Source organism: Bos grunniens, chromosome 11 (assembly GCF_055505025.1).
Source record: "Bos grunniens cultivar Pamir isolate PY7600 chromosome 11, Bosgru_T2T1.0, whole genome shotgun sequence".
In the NCBI taxonomy this organism is placed as follows: Eukaryota; Metazoa; Chordata; class Mammalia; order Artiodactyla; family Bovidae; genus Bos; species Bos grunniens.
Genome location: NC_141175.1, coordinates 35,638,645 through 35,661,757, shown reverse-complemented (window position 1 = coordinate 35,661,757; position 23,113 = coordinate 35,638,645). Strand labels below are relative to the sequence as shown.

The 23,113-nt window shown below is 37.7% G+C and overlaps 1 protein-coding gene across 1 annotated transcript in view; it reads right to left on the bottom strand.

The window, feature by feature from the left end:
- The window catches only part of SPATA31H1 (SPATA31 subfamily H member 1), a 42,571-nt gene extending 28,441 nt beyond the window's left edge, over positions 1 to 14,130 (bottom strand). Inside the window, exon 1 of the mRNA XM_086326120.1 lies at positions 13,987 to 14,130. Coding sequence (XP_086182246.1) covers positions 13,987 to 14,130 — 144 coding nt within the window. The remainder of the gene's footprint in view (positions 1 to 13,986) is intronic.
- Between the last annotated feature and the right edge of the window lie 8,983 nt (positions 14,131 to 23,113).

Sequence of the window (23,113 nt, the reverse complement as noted above, 5' to 3'; positions counted from 1 at the left end):
GAGTGCAGCACTTAAAAACCATCACCTTTTAGGATTTTTCAATAGTTCAGCTGGAATTCCATCACCTCCACTAGGTTTGTTTCTAGTGCTGCTTCCTAAGGCCCACTTGACTTCGCACTCTAAGATGTTTGGCTCTAGGTGAGTGATCACAGCATTGTAGTTATCTGGGTCATGAAGATCTTTTTGTATAGTTGTTCTGTGTATTCTTGCCACCTCTTCTTAATATCTTCTGCTTCTGTTAGGTCTCTACCATTTCTGTTCTTTATTGTGTCCATCTTTGCATGAAATGTTCCCTTGGTATCTCTGATTTTCTTGAAGAGATATCTAGTCTTTCCCATTCTATTGGGAAAGACTATTGTTTCTTTGCATTGTTCACTTAAGAAGGCTTTCTTATCTCTCCTTGTTATTATTTGGAACTCTGCATTCAGATGGGCATATCTTTCCTTTTCTCCTTTGCTTTTAGCTTCTCTTCTTTTCTTAGCTATTTGTAAGGCCTCTTCAGATAACCGTTTTGCCTTTTTGCATTTCTTTTTCTTGGGGATGGTTTCGATTACCACCTTCTATACAGTGCTATAAACCTCTGTCCATAGTTCTTCTGCCACTCTATCAGATCTAATCCCTTAAATCTATTTGTCACTTCCACTGTGTTAAGTGTAAGGGATTTGATTTAGGTCATACCTGAATGGCCTAGTGCTTTTCCCTACTTTCTTTAAGTTTGAATTTTGCAATAATGAGTTCATGATCTGAATCATAGTCAGCTCCTGGTCTTATTTTTATTGACCATATAGAGCTTCTCCATCTTTGGTTGCAAAGAATACAATCAGTCTGATTTCAGTATTGATCATCTGGTGATGTCCATATTTAGAGTTGTCTCTTGTGTTGTTGGAAGAGCATGTTTGCTATGATCAGTGCGTTCTCTTGGCAAAACTCTGTTAACCTTTGCCCTGCTTCACTTTGTACTCCAAGGCCAAACTTGCTTGTTACTCCAGGTATCTCTTGACTTCCTACTTTTCCACTCCAATCCCCTATGATGAAAAGGATGTCTTTTTTCGGTGTTAGTTCTAGAAGGTCTTGTAGGTCTTCATAGAACCATTCACCTTTGGCTTCTTTGGCATTAGTGGTTGGGGCATAGACTTGGATTACTGTGATGTTGAATGGTTTGCCTGGGAAATGAACTGAGATCATTCTGTCATTTTTGAGATTGCACCCAAGTATTGCATTTCAGACTCTTTGACTATGAGGGCTACTCCATTTCTTCTAAGGGATTCTTGCCCACAGTAGTAGATATAATGGTCATCTGAATTAAATTCACCCATTCCAGTCCATTTTAGTTCACTGATTGCTAAAATGTCGATGTTCACTCTAAGCAAGGGCTTCCCTGGTGGCTCAGTGGTAAAGAATCCACCTGTCAATACAAGAGATACAGGTTTGATCCCTGTTCTGGGAAGAATCCACAAACACAGAGCAACTAAGCTCATGGGCCACAACTATTGAGCCTGTGCTCTAGAGCCCGGGAGCCACAACTACTGAGCCCATGTGCCACAACTACTGAAGCTGGAGTGCCCTAGAGCCTATACTCTGTCCGCAATAAGGGAAGCCACAGCAATGAGAAGCCCTTGCACTGCAACTAAAGAGTAGCCCCTACTCACCACAATTAGAGAAAAGCCCACCAGAAACAAAGACCCAGCACAGCCAAAAATAAATAAAATTATTTTTAAAATTATGTAAAAAAGTCTAAGCAGAACATTCAGTAGTTTTATATGGCTAATGGACAAAAACTGACTTCAGGGACCAAGAAGGAGGAGCCTTAATAGAAATTCCAGGCTTTTAGTTGGTACCTCCGAATGGCCATAGCTTAGTAATAAACCTGAAATAAACTAGTCTCTAAAACTGAAGATCAGCCTTCAGTGAGTCTAATACTTGATTGGATTAAGATCATCTTTCCTTACTCTAGATGACTTCCAGAAGCAAGAATAATTCTACTGTTTAGAGGAAAGTAAATTTATCCAGAGCTTTGAATTATCTCTTAAATTTTACTTTTAAAATATCTGTTATTCAACTAAAAATTGCCATGTATACTTGAAGATAAAACTGAATGATTGAAAACTAAGAGACATACACAAGCACTACAAACAAACTCTCAGGCAATCCAGATATTGTTAAAAAGGCATGGGGTTTAAAATATACATGCTTTATGTCTTCACGAAATTAAGTGACAAGATGGAGAATCTTAACAAAGAACTAGAATCTATTTTAATAAATCTAATGGAAATTCTAGAACAACAACAAAGAACTTAAAATGGGTGTAACAGCAGATTAGATGCACCTAACTGAAGAGAAATCTGAAGACAATATTCATACTGAAGCATGGTGAGGAAAAAAAGAGAAAAAAGATATAAGAACCAAGAAATGTGAAGGACAAACTGGTAAGCATTCCAGAAGAGAAAGAGAGAGAATAGAAAAATATTTGAGAAATTTAATAGTTTAGTGGATATATAGGGAGTCTCTGTACTTACTGCTCAGATTTGCTGTGAACCTAAAAACTGCTCTAAAAACTAAAACCTAAATTTAGGGGGAAAGTTTATCCCTGGGAACTTTCCAAAACTGAAAAAGCCTGAGATTCAAGCTATAAATGCAAGAAGTATTATGAGCAATGTAAAGACAAAGAAAAGCCAAACTTAAGTACATTAGAAAGTACATGCTGAAAATCAAAGTTGCTGAATTTTTAAAAGAGCCAAAGATGAAGGACTCATAGCATTCAAAGGAGCAATAAGATTAATAGTTTATATCTTTTTAGAAATAGTGGAATCCAGAAAACAGTGGAATAACATCCTCAGTATGCTAAAAGAAAATAACCACCCAGACCTTTGTACTCAGTGAAACTATCCATTTGGCAGAAAATAACAAAATTCTGTAAAGCATTATCCTTCAAATAAAAAAATAAATAAATTTTTTTAAAGTGAAAGATGAAAAAGAGACATTTTCAGTCAAACTAACACAACATTGTAAATCAATTATAATTCAATAAAAAAAGGATGCCCACTTTCACTACTTCTTCATAACATTGTACTGGAAGTTCTAACCAGAGCAATTAGGTAAGAAAGAGAAATAAAAGACACCCAAATTGGAAAGGAAAAAGTAAAATTATCTCTGTCCACAGATGATATAATCTTACTTACAGAAAATCCTAAAGAACACATATACACAAAAAATTATTAGAGCTAATAAATAAATTTACCTCTAAAAGTTAAAAGATATAACATCAACACACAAAAATAAGTTGTATTTCTACATACAGTGAACAATGTGGAAAGAAAATGAAGAATATGATTCCATTTTTAGTATCATAAAGGATAAAATTTTTTAATTAAAAAAATAAAATACTTAAGAATGATTTTTTTACCACAGTATAGTTGATTTGCAATATAATATTTGTTTCTGGTGTACAGCATATAGTGATTCAGTATTTTTATATATTATACTCCATTAAAAGTTATTACAAGATAATGGTTATAATTCCTTATATACAATGTACATATTCTATACATAGTAATATAAAATATTACTATATGATATATATATCTTATTCTATACATAGTAATTTGTATTTCTTAATCCCATACCCCTAATTTGATCTTCCCCCTCCCCTCTCCCCTTTGGTAATGACCGTTTTTTCCTAAATCTGTGACACTGTTTTATATATATATTTGTTTGTATTATTTTTTTAGTTTCCACATAAGTGATATCATACAGTATTTGTCTATGTGGAAATAAATTTAACCAAGGGGATGTAAGTCTTACGTACTGAAAACTACAAAGCATTGTTGAAGACATTAAAGAAGACTTAAATGAAAAGACAGCCTTAATAATGGATGGGAAGATTTAATTTTGTTAAGATGGCAATACTCCTAAGCAATTTACAGATTCAGTATAGTCCTATCAAAATCCCAGTTACTTTTTCCTTTCCAATTTGGATGCCTTTTATTTCTCATTTTGGCAGAAATGGCAAAGCTGATCCTAAAATTCATATGAAATTACAAGGGACCCTAAATAGCCAAAACAACCCTAAAAAAGAAAAGCAAGTTGAACTACTCACACTTTCTGATTTTAAAACTTTCAACAAAGCTACAGTAGTCAAAAACAGTTTGGTACTAATATAAGGATGGACATATAGATTAATGGAATAGAACTGAGAGTCTAGAAATAAAGTCTCATGTTTACAACCAATTGATTTTCTATAAGGATACCAAGACCATTCAATAGGGAAAGACCAGTCTTTCAACAAATGGTGCTGGGACATCTGAATAAACATATAGAAAAGAATGAAGTTGTGGGGGTGGGTGGAACTTCCCTGGTGGCTTAGTGGTAAAGAATCTGCCTGCCATTGCAGAAGGCACAGGTTCAATCCCTGCTCTGGGAAGATCCCATGTAGTGTGGAGCAACTAAGCCCATGCACCACAACTATTGAGCCTGTGCTCTCAAGCCTGGGAACCACAGCTCTGAACCCACATGCCCTAAAGCCTGGCTCTGCCACAAGAGAAACCACTACAATGAGAAGCCCACACATCACAACTAGAGAGTAGCCTCTGCTCACCGCTTCTAGAGAAAAGACCGCACAGCAAGGAAGATCCAGCACAGCCAAAAAAAAAAAGAACCCTTCATGCTATTTACAAAAATTAACTAAAAATGTATCAAAGACTTAGACTGCAGAGCCAAAACTATAACATTCTTAGAAAAAAAAAAAAGGTTGTGATGATTAGTTTTATGTTAATTTTATGTCATGATGGTTAATTTTATATGCTAGGCAATGGTACCCCTGACTGTGACCAAACACTAGTCTAGATGTTGCTGTAGAAGTATTTTTAAGATATGATTAACATCTAAAATCAGTAGACTTTAAGTAAAAGAAATTACCCTACATAATGTAGGTGGGCACCATCCAATTAGTTGATGGCCTTAAAGCAGAGAATGAGGTATGTTTCCTGAAGAGGAAGGAATTCTGCCTTAAGATTGAAAAATAGAAACCCTTAGTTTTCAACCTGCCATAAGAATATTGGATTTGTCAGCCCATATAATTAGGTAAGCCAATTCTCTCTCTCGCTCTCACATATGTGTTCAGGTGTGCATGTGTTGTGTGTGACTCAGATGGTAAAGAATCCGCCTGCAATGCAGGAGACTTGGGTTCAATCCCTGAGTTGCGAAGATTCCCTGAAGGAGGGCATGGCAACCCACTCCAGTATACTTGCCTGGAAAATCCCCATGGACAGAAGACCCTGGTGGGCTACTGTCCATGGGATCGCAAAGAGTCAGACATGACTAAGCAACTAAACACACCACACAGCAGTGTTGTGTGTAATAATAAAGAATATATTTGGTGTTTGTCTTGGGTTCCTGGCCCAAAGGTCCAAAAACCCTTGGAATTTCCTGAGTAATAGAAATGCTTTGGCTATTTTAATGAAAAAGCAAAAGGGATTACTTCTCCCTTTATTGTAGGAGCCTAGAATAACCTTCCTGGAGAAGAGAATGGCAACCCACTCCAGTTTTCTTGCCTGGAGAATTCCATGGACAGAGGAGCCTGGCGGGCTACGGTCCATGGGGTCGCAAAGAGTCAGACACGACTGAGCGACTAATACTATACTAATACTAGAATTACCTTGATTCTAAAATCTGATAAAGATAGTACTAGAAAGGAAAATTACAGGTCAATCATTTTCATCATTATAAGTGATGATACAAATGTTTCATCATTACAACATTTACAAAAAATGCAAATGTTTTCTAAGATACTTTTAAAAATACAGATATAAAAACTCTAAATGACATATCAGCAAACTATTAATACATAAAAAGGATCATGAACAACATCACAAACATGTCATATTTATTCCAGGAATTCACAGGTAGTTTAATATTTTAGAAATTAATTGTAATGCAGCACATTAGTAGAATAAACAAGAAAAGGCATATGAGCATCTCAATAGAGGCAGAAAAAGCCTTGATAAAATTCAATACCCATTCATGCTAAAATTCTTAGCAAACTAGAAATAAAAGAAAGCTTTCTTAATCTAATGAAGAACATTTGCAAAAATCACATAGAAAACAATATACATGAAGGATGAGGTAAGGAAAACCTCCTTTTGTATTAAAAAAAAAAGAAAAAGGGACTTCGCTGGTGGTCCAGTGATTAAAATTTGCCTTGCAACTTGGAGGATGAGAGTTTGATTCCTGGTCAGGGAATGAAGATCCCACATACCGTAGAGCAACTAAGTGCACTGCAACAGAAGATTCTGCCCAAGATTCCGGGTGCCACAGCTAAAATCTGGTGCAGCCAAAGAAACAGATACACAGATATATTTTTTAAATAAGTAAAAAGAAGATAAAGATTTCCACTAGCATCACTTCTGTTGAACAATGTACTTGAAGTTCTAGTCAGTGCATAAGAGCAAGGAAAAGAAATAAGAGGCATAAGGATTGAAAAAGAAGATAGAAAATTATCACTCTCAGACAATACAATTGTGTAGAATATCACAATATACTTTTCAAACAAAAATATATAGATAAGTTTTAAGGAGTGATAAGCAAATTTAGCAAAGTCTCTGAGCATAAGGGGCTTCCCTGATAGCTCAGTTGGTAAAGAATCGCCCGCAATGCAGGAGGCCCTGGTTCAATTCCTGGGGCAGGAAGATCCGCTGGAGAAGGGATAAGCTACCCACTCCAGTATTCTTGGGCTTCTCTTGTGGCTCAGCTGGTAAAGAATTCACCTGCAATGGGGGAGACCTGGGTTCAATCCCTGGGTTGGGAAGATCCCCTGGAGAAGGGAAAGGCTACCCACTCCAGTATTCTGGCCTAGAGAATTCCATGGACTGTATAGTCCATGGGGTCGCAAAGAGTCAGACACGATTGAGCAACTTTCACTTCACTGAGTAGAAGATCAATATAAAAACATCTATTTATTTCCAGGCATTGGCATCATTTAGAAGATGACACTTCAAATACTATACCAAACCAAACGCTCTGAACCTCCTGATAACCATCATTATCTATGAAATAATCTTGCCCCCCAAAAACAAACCTAATTCTGATAAGTCTTAGATCCAACTTCCTCATTTATAGGAAACACAGAAGACAACAAAACATGATAAATGACAACTGGGGCATTTAATAAGCAAAATTCTGCTTGAAAAACTCTAGAAGATAAATAATCCCCTTCTTTAATACAAAAAAATGGAAAGAAAGAAAATCATGGAGGTGGGGAATCTACAAATTAGAAAGATTGTAAGAAACCACCAACCAATCTTTCTTTAATACAAAAATGGAAAGAAAAAAATAATGCAAAGAAAAATATAGAGGTGGAGAATCTATTAACACAAATTAGAAAGAACTTAAGAAACACACCAACCAATCTCAACATGTGGACCTTATTTGATCTTGAGTTAAACGTAAACAATAATTTATATCATTTATGAGACAATTGGAATTTGAATACTGATGATATTTGATGGTATTCAAGGATTATTATTAAAGTTTTAGGCATAATAATGACATTATTAAGTATTTTCAAAGAGCCTTTAATTTTTAGATATTCATATTTAATTATTAATGAAATTATATTATCTGAGATTTGCTACAAAATTATGTGGTAAGAGAGTTGAACCTGGGTGATGGGTTCATGAAAATTCATTAAATACTTTATATGCTGTTGATTTGTTTGAAAATTTTCCTAATAAAAATGAAAAACAATCACTTACTATAATTTTAAAAAACCTTCTTTACTGAAAACTAAGTATTATTGGAAGAAATAAGAAGACCTAAATAAATGGAGATACAAATACATTCATAGGTCAGAAGACTGATTATTTTTAGAAACTCAGTTATCCTTAATTTGAACTACAAATCCAATGCAATTTCAATCAAAATCCTGAATGTCTTTATGTGACAATTAACAGAGTGATTTTAAAATTTGTTCAATGACCCAGAATAGCTAAGGCAATTTTGAAGAAGATCAAAGTTGGAATATTTACTAGACCAGATTTCAAGACTATCTACAAAACAATTATATATTTAAGAACAGTTGTCAGTGCAAGTATAGAAAATAAACCAGTGTGACAAAGAGGAGACTCTTGAAACAGAACCACACTTATATGAAATTACCTAATTTATGACAGGGTCATCAATGCAAGTCAATGAGAAAATGATGGTTATTTCAATAAATGGTGTTGGAAGAAAGGATTTTAGAGTGAGGTGGTGAGGTATGGTCATGTAAGTGCAGAGTCAGTTTTAAAATTCTAATATTTTGTTCATCATAGATTTTCCACATTAAGTTTGTCTTTTTTAACAATATTGCATTAAATATTATCTTAATCACAAAGTTTTATGGTGACCTTAAATGTTGTCCCCAAGTTGAGTGCCTGATTTATTTCACACTCATCCCTGCCTTACTTTGAGTGAGCTCCGGGAGTTGGTGATGGAGTGGGAAGCCTGGCATGCTACAGTCCATGGAGTCACAAAGAGTCAGACACGACTGAGCAACTAAATTGCACTGATTCCCTGCCCTACTGAGGAATTGGATATCTGTGTAGAACAAAAAAAAAAAATTTTATCCCTACCTTACATCATACAGAAAAAGTAATTTGAGATGGATCATAGATCTAAATGTGAAAAGGGGGGGGGGGGAAATGCTTTTTAGAAGAAACAGGAAAGAGTATCATCATAGCCTAGCAAAAGGCAAAGATTTTTCACACTGGAAAAAAACAGAAAAATCATTAAACATAAACCTAAAATTGATAAATTAGATTTCATTAAAATTAAGAACTTCTGTTTATGAACACCATTGTGAGTGAAAAGGTAAGCCACAGAGTAAGGATTTGTTTTTAATACCGATAAATGACAAAAGACTCATATGCATAATTAAAGAATTCCTAAAAGTCAATAAGTATTTAAAAGGCTGAAAACCCAGTCCTTACAAATGGGCAAAGGAATTGAGCAGACAGTTCACAAGAGGATTTCCAAAAGGCCAATAAACCTGAGAAGTTGTTCCATATCATTAATCATTAGGGAAATGCTCATTAAACCACAATGCAATACCATACATACTCGTTAGAGTAACTGAACTTAGGTACAAGTACTGGCAAGAATGTGGAGAAACTGGAACACTCGTATCCTACTTGTGGGAGTGTAAATGGATATAATCACTCTAGAAAACTGTTCAACAACATCTACTAAAATTAAACATATTACCACTTTCCCAAGGAATTTGTCTCCTACTGGAAATAGGGTTCCATATCAACAATGTGTCATTTGCAGTGAACATCCTGAAACCTCACTTTGTCAAATAAATATACATTTTTAAGTATAAAATGACAACTGGATTTTTGAAATGCAATATGTAAGAATTATAGCCACTGGATCATGAAATGAAAATTTTTGGTCTATTTTTTATGCCAACAGGTAGTTAAATAATATCATTCTATATTTCAATATATGTTAGGTCCCCAAACTAATAAGCATGACATAATGGCACTTCAGAATTTATTGTTGACAACATACATGAACCTCAAAAATATGCTCAGCAAAAAGAAGCCAGATAGTAAAGAATATACATTGTATATTAAAACATTGTGTATTTAAACATGTTTCAAGAATAGGCAAAACTAATCCATGATGATAGAAATCAGAAATGATGTTTCCTTTGAGTAGAAAAGAACATGAGGGAACTTTCCAAGATTATGGCAATGCTTGCTGTACCTTGACTGGGGTGTTAGTTAATGGGTGTATGAATTTATCAAAATTCATCAAGTGGTACACTTAGTATCTTTGCATTTTACTGCATGTAACTACAAGTATCCTCCACTTCTTGAAAATTTGCTTTATGCTGCTTCCATTTTAAGAAAGACCTATATTAGTATGTTTTTGCTGAAAGAAATCTACAGAGGATTTTTATTTTTATGGGGGAAACAAAGGCAAAAAGCATTCAACATTCGTTTTGCGGTGAGTTATTGTAGAAGCAGCACGCACTCCAGCAGCAAGAATGGCCCTGCCACACAGCTTCCCTGGGAACTATACTCAGCATCTCAGCATCAGGCTGTCATAGCTTTGAAATGTGTCTGTGAGCATCTGCGCTTTATCTTAATTTATACTATGCATCCATTAGAAAGATATGTGCTAAGGTTATCGCTTCTCTTTGTGTCATTTTGGCTTATAAAAGGTTTCATAGACTCACTCTGCTTTTCTTTGTTGTTGTTTTAATTTTTTATTGTGGTGAAAGTCAAGGGGAACCTGTGTACCTGAATAAAAAGTAGGATTTTTGAAAAAAAAAATAGCTTCTTATTACATAAATATGTAATGAGAATTTTTTTTATGTAGAAGAGCCGCATGGAATAAGTTACACTCCACTTTGTGTTTATTGCTGCATTTTTCTGGGAGAGAAACTAATGTTTCCCCTCACCAAAAAAGGTAGCCAGGACGGTGTTCTTACAGTCTTATTTCGCCTAATCCGGAATAGGGAGCTAGTTTTTGGGTGCTGAAAAGATTGGTTGGAACTTCCAATGAATGCTATATCTCAATATGTGAGATAACCCTCATATAAGACTAGGCCTGTGGAGGATTTTCAGCTGAACTGTGCCAGAGGTTTAGTGTTTGGTGCTTCTGGAGTTAAGAAGAGATGAGCTGACTTACTGAAACTGGGATGCAACAGGGACACTACAGGTTTGCTGGGTAGTGAGGCCCTCAGCCTGATGCAAATTATTCCTCCTGCTCCTAAGAGCTCAGATATAGTGGACTGGGGGCCTTGGCAAAGGTCTCTGTGACCAAGCTTGGCACACAACTGCGATTTTTGCCTTCAGATGGCAAAGAAGAAAAGCAACAGCTGTTTCCATAGCTAAGGACCTGCCCTCTGCTATTTTGGATAAATTGCACCCACTCCAGGGTTCTCATATGGGAAGAAAAACAGATACTAGATTTTGTGCCAACCCAGGTGATAGGAAGTTTAAGCCAGATTATATTTGATGTAGACAAAGAAATACATTTGCCATTTTTCATGCCTAAATGTTGGGGGGGTTCATATCTGTTAAGTTAAAGTCAATTAAATGTCATGCATCTCTTGTTACATGAAAAAAAGTAAACATTTATCTCTTATAGATGATATTAAAATGAACTTTGCAATTAAAAAAAACACGGTGTTGTAAAATGAAATATTTATCCCAAATCGCTTAAATATTATGAAAAAGTGATGAAACAATTTTTTAATTCTTAAGGTGATTGACAAATTTTGGCAAAGAAGTTTGAAAGTCAAAAAGTTTAAGAAATGCCGCAGGCAGTGGGATGCTGAGAAATTTTTTTTAGTTTCTTTTTGTTTGTTTGTTTTTGACCATGCCAGGAGACATGTGGGATCTTAGTTCCCCAACCAGGGATCAAATGTGTACCCCTTGCAGTGGAAGTGCACAGTCTTAACCTCTGGACTGCCAGGGAAGTCCCTATTAGTTTCTTAAGTTACTTTTAGTGGAGTGGCACAATTAGCTTTGGGAGGTTTTGTGTGTGCCGTTGTGTTGTTTTATAGAGCCAGGGTCTATGCTCTTAGGCTGTAAAACATTTGTAGACCACTTAGAGACTGAAAACAGTTCAAGAGGAATTGTAGGTAAAACATTGACACTGAATCTGGATTGCCACATTTGAGAAATGTTTCTGAGAAAAAAAATTAAAAGGACTTTGTGGCCAAATACATAGCCACTATCTATCTCCAAGATCTAAAGTCTAAGTTAGTGCCACCCAACAGAATATTCTATGATGATGGAAATCATCCTATATGAACACTTGAATGTAGGTAGTGCAATTAAGGAACCAAATTTTAAATTTTATTTAATTTTGGTTAATTTAAATTTAAATGGCCATATGTAGCCAACAGATATTAGACTGGATAGCCCAAGTCTAGAATATTAATTTGAGAAGCTTGATTAATATCTCCACATTACATACATTTTCTGCCTCCCGCCACACTTGTAACTTTTGTCAGATGTTTCCTGTGTTGTTTAAAATGCCATCTTTTCAATCATTCAGGGTTAAAACTGAGAAGCCATTCTTTGATTTCACAAGCCTATGTGGAGTGCTTGCTACATGAAAGGTAGTATACCAGGCATAGAGGATACAAAGATGAATATAGTCCTCGTAGGAAAATGATAATGTTTATAGTCAACTGTTTGTATTTAAGGTCCAATCAGGAAAAAAGACTCAGTGTCTTTGCTTTCTCTCTTTGCCCTTTTTTTGGTCACATAGTGTGGCAGCATCTTAGTTCTTCAACCAGGGCTCAAACTCATGCTCCCTTCAATGAAAGCTCAGAGTCCTAACCATTGGCATTTCCCCTTCACTCTTTCTGCCTTCTTCCTACATCCAAATTTTCACCCACGGCCCTTATCCTTTTACAGCCCAGAGGGCAGAGATTTTTGTTCCTTCCATTAAGTGCTTCGTCCATGGTCCCCAGAGGAATGCCTTGTACATGGTGTTGGTGGCAGGTGATAAATACTGGGGAAGTGAATCAAGGTCCTCTTTCTCATCTTGCTGCTCTGGTTCTTTCAGTTCCTTTTCTCTCCTCAACTACATTTTTTACGTAGCCTCCTTTGGTTTAACCAAGCTAGAGAACTACCGTAGGCACTCACTGTGCTGTGCTGTGCTAAGTCGCTTCAGTCGTGTCCGACTCTTTGGGACCCCATGGACTGTAACCCACCAGGCTCCTCTGTCCCTAGAATTCTACAGGCAATTCTACTGGGGTAGGTAGCCATTCCCTTCTCCAGGGTATCTTCCCAACCCAGGGATTGGACCCAGGTCTCCCACATTGCAGGCTGATTCTTTACCAGCTGAGCCAGTAGGGAAGCACTCACTGGAGGTATGTAAAGCCTCACATTCAAAGTATGGTATTTGGGACTTCTCTGGCAGTCCAGTGGTTAGGACTTGGTGCCACGGCCCAGGATTCAGTCCCTGCTCAGGGAACTAAGATTTCTGCCAGGCAGTGTGGCCAAAAACCAAAACGAAACAAAACACCAAACAAGTACAAACAACCAACCCAAAGTATGGTGCTCAGTTTAACAGCAGCAGCATCACCTGGGAGCTCCTTAGAATTGCAGACTCTCAAGCCCTTCCCCTGACTACTGAATCAGAATCTGCTTTTTAATTAGACTCCCAAATGATAAGTTTGAGGAAAAAAGTTTAAATTTTTTAAGTTTAAATTCTGTTTAGATGGCACAGATCTAAGCACACTTTCACCTGGCTTTAAAATCTTTAATATCTTTCAATTGCAGACAGAGTAGTATTTATGCAAACTATTCAGTCTGGCATTTGAATCCCTCTACAAGGGGACTTCTAACCTCTTTCCTCATTCTAACCTCTTTTCCTCTCAGTTTTCCCCAAACCATTCCATACACTTCTACACTCCATCCAGGTAGGCGTCTTCCCCTCTCTTCAAAACACTCCCAACACTCTTCTGCTTCCCTTGCTTTCTCCCAATCAATTCCTTCTGTCCAGAAAGTCATCCATTGCTCTCCTCCCCTCATCCTATCCACTTTTAAAATCCTATCCTTCCTCTGAAACACAATTCAAACCTAAGCTCCCCCCAAAGATATTTTATAGATCTTACAATTCTCTTTACCTCCCATCTCTTTAGCAATATTTATACATCTATTAACTCATCCCTTTCTCTTTCCTTGGGCTATGTGTATATATGTATATCTGTCTGACTGTCTCTCCCACCTTGAAAAGGTGGAGATGGTATTTTATTCTTCTTCAATGCTCAGTATGCTGGCATATATAATAGGTACTTAAGGTTTGTTGAATTGAAAGGAAAAGGACTGAGAATGACTTATAGGAAGACATCCATAGGCACTATCTCAACCCCCCTCTTTCCACCGTCAGTTCCTCCCACAGGCCAAGATTAGGAGTTTCTATGTCTCTAGGAGCAGAGTCAAGGAGCAGATAATTTCAAGAGATTGTTGCATCACATACCTCCGAGCATGTCTTAGCTGCCACCTGTTCCCTATTCTGTTTTCCAGAAAACAGCATCCAAAGCCCCCAGACAAGGAAACCAAACAATAGTAGAAGGCTGACATATGGTGGCAGTGGGATGGTGAGCCCCCAGATTGGAGCCATTACTCAACCCCATGCCCGTCTCAGCCAAACACTTTTATCCTTCAAGGCTGTAACTCCATATGACGTCACAATGGGCATCCCAAGAGTCCAGCCAATGTGCTTGCTGCTTGAGTCTCTTCTCTGAGTCATACAGTCGCTGCCCTTTTCTGCAGCTGCCTTTGTGCCCTGCTCTGACAGCCAATGCTCAAGGAAGCTCCTTTATGATTCTTCTAGAATTGGACTGGACCATTTGTTATAGGCCAGAGAATATAGTGGCAAGGTTTCAAAAGAGCAAGCCTTCCAAAAGGCATCCCCTGCCCTGTAAGTGTCTTCTCTGGAGCCAGTCACTTCCTAGAGGTCCAGGTATGGTGCCATATGTTTCAAACCAGACATTAGAATATAAGGTCAAGTACATTTAAGAAAGCTAGAATACTTTAAGTAGGTACTCTCAGAAAATGTGTGATATATGATTTCCTAATCCGATGCTTGACACATTTCCTAGTTGTTATTGCATTGAGACGGAGAAAAGATAGCACATAGAGAAATTAAATGACCTTAGAGAATCACTCTACTCTAAGTTTGTAACATTTTCCAAGTCTAGAACTTTCATTTGTCATCACATCCAGAACTGACTGGATTTTCTAGAGCTAATTCACTGAAAACAAAATTTACAAGGAATCAACCTATGCTATTCACTTCAGTTCAGTTCAGTTGCTCAGTCGTGTTCGAGTCTTTGCAACCCCATGAACTGAAGCACGCCAGGTCTCCCTGTCCATCACCAACTCCCAGAGTCCACCCAAATTCGTGTCCTTTGAGTCAATGATGCAATCTAACCATCTCATGCTCTGTCATCCCCTTCTCCTCCCACCTTCAATCTTTCCCAGCATCAGGGTCTTTTCAAATGAGTCAGCTCTTCACATCAGGTGGCCAAAGTATTGGAGTTTCAGCTTCAACATCAGTCCTTCCAATGAACACCCAGGACTGATCTCCTTTAGAATGGACTGGTTGGATCTCCTTGCAGTCCAAGGGACTCTCAACAGTCTTCTCCAACACCACAGTTCAAAACATCAATTATTCGGCGCTCAGCTTTCTTTATAGTCCAACTCTCACATCTATACATGACTACTGGAAAAACCATAGCCTTGACTAGATGGACCTTTGTTGACAATGTCTCTGCTTTTTAATATGCTGTCTAGGTTGGTCATAACTTTCCTTCCAAGGAGTAAGTGTCTTTTAATTTCATGGCTGCAATCACCATCTGCAGTGATTTTGGAGCCCAAAAAAATAAAGTCAGCCACTGTTTCCCCATCTATTTGCCATGAAATGATGGGACCAGATGCCATGATCTTCGTTTTCTGAATGTTGAGCTTTAAGCCAACTTTTTCACTCTCCTCTTTCACTTTCATCAAGAGGCTTTTTAGTTCTTCTTTACTTTCTGCCATAAGGGTGGTATCATCTGCATATCTGAGGTTATTAATATTTTTCCTGGCAATCTTGATTCTAGCTTATGTTTCATCCAGCCCAGCATTTCTCATGATGTACTCTGCATATAAGTTAAATAAGCAGGGTGACAATATATAGGCTGGATGTACTCCTTTTCCTGTTGGAACCAGTCTGTTGTTCCATGTCCAGTTCTAACTGTTGCTTCCTGACTTGTATACAGGTTTCTCAAGAGGCAGGTCAGGTGGTCTGGTATTCCCATCTCTTGAAGAATTTTCCACAGTTTATTGTGTCCACACAGTCAAAGGCTTTAGCATAGTCAATAAAGCAGAAATAGATGTTTTTCTGGAACTCTCTTGCTTTTTTGATAATCCAGCAGATGTTGGCAGTTTGATCTCTGGTTCCTCTGCCTTTTCTAAAACCAGCTTGAACATCTGGAAGTTCACGGTTCATGTATTGCTGCAGCCTGGCTTGGAGAATTTTGAGCATTACTTTACTAGTGTGTGAGATGAGTGCAATTGTGCGGTAGTTTGAGCATTCTTTGGCATTGCCTTTCTTTGGGATTGGAATGAAAACTGACCTTTTCCAGTCCTGTGGGCACTGCTGAGTTTTCCAAATTTGCTGGCATATTGAGTACATCACTTTCACAGCATCATCTTTCAGGATTTGAAATAGCTCAACTGGAATTCCATCACCTCCACTAGCTTTTTTCCTAGTGATGCTTTCTAAGGCCCACTTGACTTCACATTCCAGGATGTCTGGCTCTAGGTGAGTGATCACACCATTGTGATTATCTGGGTCATGAAGATCATTTTTGTACAGTACTTCTGTGTATTCTTGCCATCTCTTCTTAATATCTTCTGCTTCTGTTAGGTCCATATCATTTCTGTCCTTTATCGAGCCCATCTTTGCATGAAATGTTCCCTTGGTATCTCTAATTTTCTTGAAGAGATCTCTAGTCTTTCCCATTCTGTTGTTTTCCTCTATTTCTTTGCATTGATCGCTGAGGAAGGCTTTCTTATCTCTCCTTGCTATTCTTTGGAACTCTGCATTCAGATGCTTATATCTTTCCTTTTCTCATTTGCTTTTTGCTTCTCTTCTTTTCACAGCTATTTGTAAGGCCTCCTCACACAGCCATTTTGCTTTTTTGCATTTCTTTTTCTTGGGGATGCTCTTGATCCCTGTCTCCTGTACAATGTCACGAACCTCCATCCATAGTTCATCAGGCACTCTATCTATCAGATCTAGTCCCTTAAAACTATTTCTCACTTCCACTGTATAATTATAAGGAATTTGATTTAGGTCATAGCTCAGACAGTAAAGCATCTGCTTGCAATGTGGGAGACCTGGGTTCGATCCCTGGGTCAGGAAGATCCCCTGGAGAAGGAAATAGCAACCCACTCCAGTACTCTTGCCTGGAAAATTCCATGGATGGAGGAACCTGGTAGGCTATAGTCCGTGGGATTGCAAAGAGTCGGACACAACTGAGCAACTTCACTTCACTGAATGGTCTAGTAGATAACAAAGATAAATAAAACTGGCCAGGGCATTTTTTCTTATAGGAAAATTCATTTGGAAAAACAATGCAATAACTGTTGAATGGTAGGCACTGTCTTAAAACAGACATGGTCTCTCACCTCATAGAATTTTCAGTCTATTGAGGCAGCCAAAATAATATTCTTGAAAGGCCCATCAACAAGGACCTGGTTAAGTAAATGTGATATATCCGTATTATGAAATACTCTGCAGTCACCATAAAGATTATAAGGAATGAAGCCTGTCATAAGAGCACACATTACATGACAGGTACTACATTTCTAAAAAAAAGATTAGGGGTGGAGGTACAGTTTTGGGGTCTTAACACATGTATATATTTCAACAAGAACTTTTTTCTATATAAATATATTTCTATAAAAATGTATTTTTGTGTCTTAAATATTCACACACCATTTTGAGTCATTCATGCTATTTTGTAAAACTGGGATTAATTCACATTATTATTGTATAGATAATATATATAGCATTATATAGCTGTTCCATAATTTTTTTATCCATTTTGATGTTGATGGATATTTGGCTTGTTTTCCATTTTGGCCATTATCAACAATGCTATTAAAAACATCCTTGTCCATGTGTCTTAGTGAACATATATTTCTGTTTCTCTGGCAGTGGTTTCAGAGAAGGCAATGGCACCCCACTCCAGTACTCTTGCCTGGAAAATCCCATGGACAGAGGAGCCTGGTGGGCTGCAGTCCATGCGGTCACGAAGAGTCGGACACGACTGAGAGACTTCACTTTCACTTTTCACTTTCATGCATTGGAGAAGGAAATGGCAACCCACTCCAGTGTTCTTGCCTGGAGAATCCCAGGGACGGCGGAGCCTGATGGGCTGCCATCTATGGGGTCGCACAGAGTCGGACACGACTGCAGCGACTTAGCAGCAGCAGCAGCAGCAGCATGGCAGTGGTTTAACGTGTATCAGAATCATCTGAAGGGCTTGTTAAACCACAGATTTCGGGATGCTGATTGCAGATTAAGTTGGACTAGAGCCCAGGAATTTGGCATTTCTAGTAAGTTTCCAGGTGATGTTGATGATGTTGGTCCAAGAACTATACTTTGAGGATCTCTGATCAAAGTATCGATCTAGGAATGAAATTTCCAGGTTATAGTGTAGGTATAACTCAACCTTGTAGACAGTGCCAAACTGTCTGAGCCACCAGGGAAGATCTGCTAAGTGGTTATGTAAATTAATAGTTCCACCAGTGGTGAAAGGCAGTTCTTCTTGCTCTCTTTTTCATGACAACATGTGGTATTGTCAAGCTATTTTTGTTTTGTCTCCTGCTCAATCATGTTCAACTCTTTGCCATATTGTGGACTATAGCCCGCCAGGCTTCTCTGTCCATGGGATTGTCAGTCAGGCTGTTTCAGCTCATTTCAGTTGTTCAGTCTTGTCTGACTCTTTGTGACTGTCAGGCTGTTTAATTTTGGCCATTTAGGTGTATATGGTAATGATATTTCATAGTGGTTATAACTCAAATTTTCCTGATTACTAATAATTACTAACTAACTTGTGAACACATCTTCATAAGTAAATTGAGCATTCTATCTTTAAATGTACTGCTGTATTCCAATTGAATTTGTTTAGGATTTTTGTGACCTATTTGCAAGGATGAGGCCAGCCTGTGATTTTCTTCTCTTGTTCTGTCTTTGTAAGGCTTTTGATATCAAGGTTATGCTAGACTTATGATTTGGGAAATGTTTCCTTTTTCTTTATACTCTGAAAGAGTTTGTATGAGATGGAACTATTTGATACTTCAGTGATTGTACAACTTGTCAGCAAAGCCATACAAGCCTGGAGTTTTCTGTGAGTGAAGATTTTTGACTACAGATTCAATTTATTTGAAGGTTATAATACAACTGAGAATTTGGGGATTTTTTTTTTTTTGACTGAGCTTTGGAGAGCTGTTCAGTTCAGTTCAGTCGCTCAGTTGTGTCTGACTCTTTGCAACCTCATGGAGTTCAGCACGCCAGGCTTACCTGTCTATCACCAACTCCCAGAGCCTACTCAAACTCATGTCCATCGTGTCAGTGATGCCATCCAACCATCTCATCCTCTGTCATCCCCTTCTCTTTCCGCCTTCAATCTTTCCCAGCATCAGGCTCTTTTCCAATGAGTCAGTTCTTCACATCAGGTGGCCAAAGTATTGGAGTTTCAGCTTCAGCATCAGTCCTTCCAGTGAATATTAAGGACTGATTTTCTTTAGGACTGACAAGTTGGATCCCCTTGTAGTTCAAAGGGGCTCTCAGGAGTCTTCTCCAACACCACAGTTCAAAAGCATCAATTATTCGGCGCTCAGCTTTCTTTATAGTCCAACTCTCACGTCCATACATGACTACTGGAAAAACCATAGCTGTATTTTCTAGCAATTTTTCTATTTAATTTACTCTTTCAAGTGTACTGACATACAGCTATTCAAATATAGTAGTGTCTCCTTTGTGTTTCTGATATTGGTTATTTGTACCTCCTATCTCTCCCCCTCTTCCTTTTCCTGTATGTATCTTGCTAAAAATTTGTCAAGTAATCTCTTTAAAGAACCAACTGTCTGAATGTTTGTATTCTATTTCAGTATTTTGTGATTTTGTTATTATTATTTCCTTACTTCTACTTTCTGCCACCCACCCACCCCCAGCCTTATTAAGATATAACTGACATATAACGATTCATGGGGTCGCAAAGAGTCGGACATAACTGAGTGACTGAACCGACTGACTGACTGACTGACTGACATATAATGACTTCTTTGTTTCTTTAATTCATTTTGCTGAATTTTTTTCTAACTTGCTTCTTAAGATAAATGACTTGATCATTCACTTTTAGCCCCTTTCCTCTAATTGTGCATTTGAAGATATAAATTTCGTCCTACTTACTACTTTAGCTTCATGCCACAAGTTATGATATATAGAATTTTTGTTATCATCCTGTTCTAACTATTTTCTAATTTGCATCATGATTTCTTATTTCATCCATGGATTATTTATGTTTATTAAGTTTATTAAAACGTTTATTAAATGTTTATTCATTTAAACATTTCTAAACAAAGGGGAATTTTCTAGTTATCTAATAGTTGCATTGTGGTTAGAATATGTACTTTAATTTCAATCCTTTGAAATGTTTTAAGACTCTATTCCCAGTTTGTGGTCAATTTTAAAAATTCCATATGTGCCTAAAGATAAGATATATTCTGCAAGTATTAAAAATAGTGTCTCTTTAGAACTTCCTCTTCTGCATATGGGACAAGGGGTGGGGTGGGAGGTGGTGAGGATAGTGTCCCTCTATGTCCATTTGGTCAATTCTGCTAATCTTAATGTTCAAATTCATATTATTCCTAAGCTTTTGGCTGCTATTTTCCACCACCTACTGAGACAAGGGGCTTCCCTGGTGGCTTAGGGGTAAAAATCACCCTGCCAATGCAGGAGATGTGGGTTTAGTCTCTGGGTCAGGAAGATCCCCTGGAGAAGGGAATGGCAACCCACTCCAGTATTCTTGCCTGGGAAATCTGATGGACAGAGGATCCTAGCGGGCTATAGTCTATGGGGTCGCAAAGGGTCAGACACGACTTAGTGAGTGAATAACAACAACTGAGACAAATGTGTGCAGTTTCTCGTTATGATTGTGAATCTGTTTTTCCTTTGAGTACTGTTCAGTTCAGTCGCTCAGTCCTGTCCGACTCTTTGTGGCCCCGTGGACTGCAGCACACCAGGTTTCCCTGTCCATCACCAACTCCTGGAGCTTGCTCAAACTCGTCCATGGAGTCAGTGATGCCATCCAGCCATCTCATCCTCTGTTGTACTGTACTTTTTTTGAGTACTGTAGTTTTTGGTTTAAATATTTTTTGTTATTTAAAATCATAACTTATTCATGGTGAATTATTTTATCACTATGAAGACCCTCCATTTCTAGTAATGCTTTTTGCCTTAAGTTATTGGGTCTGGTATTAATATTGCTATAGCAATTTTATTTTGGTTGATATTTGCATGGTATATCTTCATCCACTCTTTTACTTTCAACCTTTCTCTATCCCTTTGTTGTAATATTGGATATAAAATAAACCAAAATCTGAATATGTTACTTGTTACTCCAGTTATATGTGGCAACTATTAATAAAATATGATAAAATGGACTTTCTATGAAACAGAAATAGACTTACAGATATAGAGAACAGACTTGTGGTTTCTGGGGGAGGGAGAACAGGAGGCATGGAGTGGGAGTTTGGGACTGACATGTATACACTGCTATATTTAAAACATATAACCAACACAGAAAAGAATAATACTATATTACAAATAATTTTATGACAATAAATTTGACCTTAAAAGAAAAAACACTTTATTTTGGAAATTTTAAATTTACAGAAAAGCTGCAAAGATAGCACAGTGAGTTCTTGTATAGCATGTATCCAGTTTCATTGAATGTTAACATCTCATCTCATCTCATTTTTTTGGTACATTCAAAAAAACTATGTGATTTGGTACATTCACTATTAACTAAACTCCAAACTTCATTTGAATTTTATCAGTTTTTCCACTAATGCCCCTTTTCTGCCCAGGATACACCCAAAGCATTATATTGTATTAACTTGTCATGCCCCCTTTACCTCTTCTGGCCTTGTGATGGACTTTATTTTTTCTGATAGTTTACATTCTTGTTTCTTTTTCAAAAGTTGTGTTTTATTGCAGTATAGTTGATTTAAAATATGTTAATCATGAGTTCAATTTTTAAATATATTAAATATGAATTATATGCAATGTCCAGATATATTTTGCCTCCTCACCTCTTACTTTTGATCTAGCAAAAGTAAGTACTTTTGATGTAGTGGGAAATTGTTTCCCCATAATCTTCCACAATCCAACCCAGTCTTCTGGGATAGACTCTTTTAGTCATTTCAGGATAAATTACTGCCTTGTGTTATAGATTACTCTCCAGCTGTTCCTGACCTCAGATATTTGCTTTTTTAAAATACAGTGGTAAAAATTATCATCTTATCTTTTGTTTCTGGATAGTTCTAAAAAAGATCTGTGAATCTCTTTAGCTCTTCCTAGAACTCAGGTTCCACTGACAACGACCTGACTCTCTGATACTGGATCTACACACCCATGCAAGTCTCCAGACTTTCCTAGGTTTTCTTGGAATGTTCCCTCACCCCACCCCAATCTTCTTTCAATATTGTCCCTGACTCTTGGCCTACTCTGTAATCTCCTCAGAATAACTCTGGCAGTTCTCTGTACCTAGCCTGGTAGTCTAACCCACTTCAGTGATCTCTGCCCTATCCTGGAATTGCTCATATATGCTTGTGAGTTCCTACAGGGTAGGGATCGGACTTTAGTCTTTGCTCTACAGTGCCAGAGTATAGCCAAGCCACTAAAGTTTCCCAAGGTGAGTCGTCGTCCACCTTTTTCATAACATGTGTCACATGCAGCTGCACATGTAGTGAATTCACTTGCTGTCTTTGCGCCATCCAAGCACTTGGCAAGTAAACTAAAAACACAAAAAGGAAAACTTTCTGGACTTCCGGAGTAGTCCTGCATTCAGCCTTGGGGAAATCTGACCCTGCACTCTATCCATTCCACATGTGGGAGGAGGCCTACTGCACATGTTGGCTTTGCCTCCTCCAGTCCTGAAAAGCTGGTTATCTTCTCTGACCTGACCCTGCTCATGAGGCCAAGAGGAGAGAAGAATTTACCCAACAGAGTGCATGGGAGAGCTGTGGGTAAAGAGAAACTGAAAGCCTTTGCAGGGCCTTTTCCTGACTTTACCCATCTTGACTTGTAGGGTTAGGAAAAGGTGTTTGTGGAGGATAAAAACCAAATGGATGACCATCAGAAGGCCCTATAGGAATGATGTTGAGGAAGGGGACATTGGTTAAAGACCCGAGGTAGCCACATAAATGTAGATGTAGAACAAGAAAAGGGAGTTCAAATAGAGGCTGGAGGCCCACAGGTATAGAGCGGGCCCTTATGGCTGTCTTTAAAGGGTTGAATACTCTGTTCTCATAAAACTGAAATC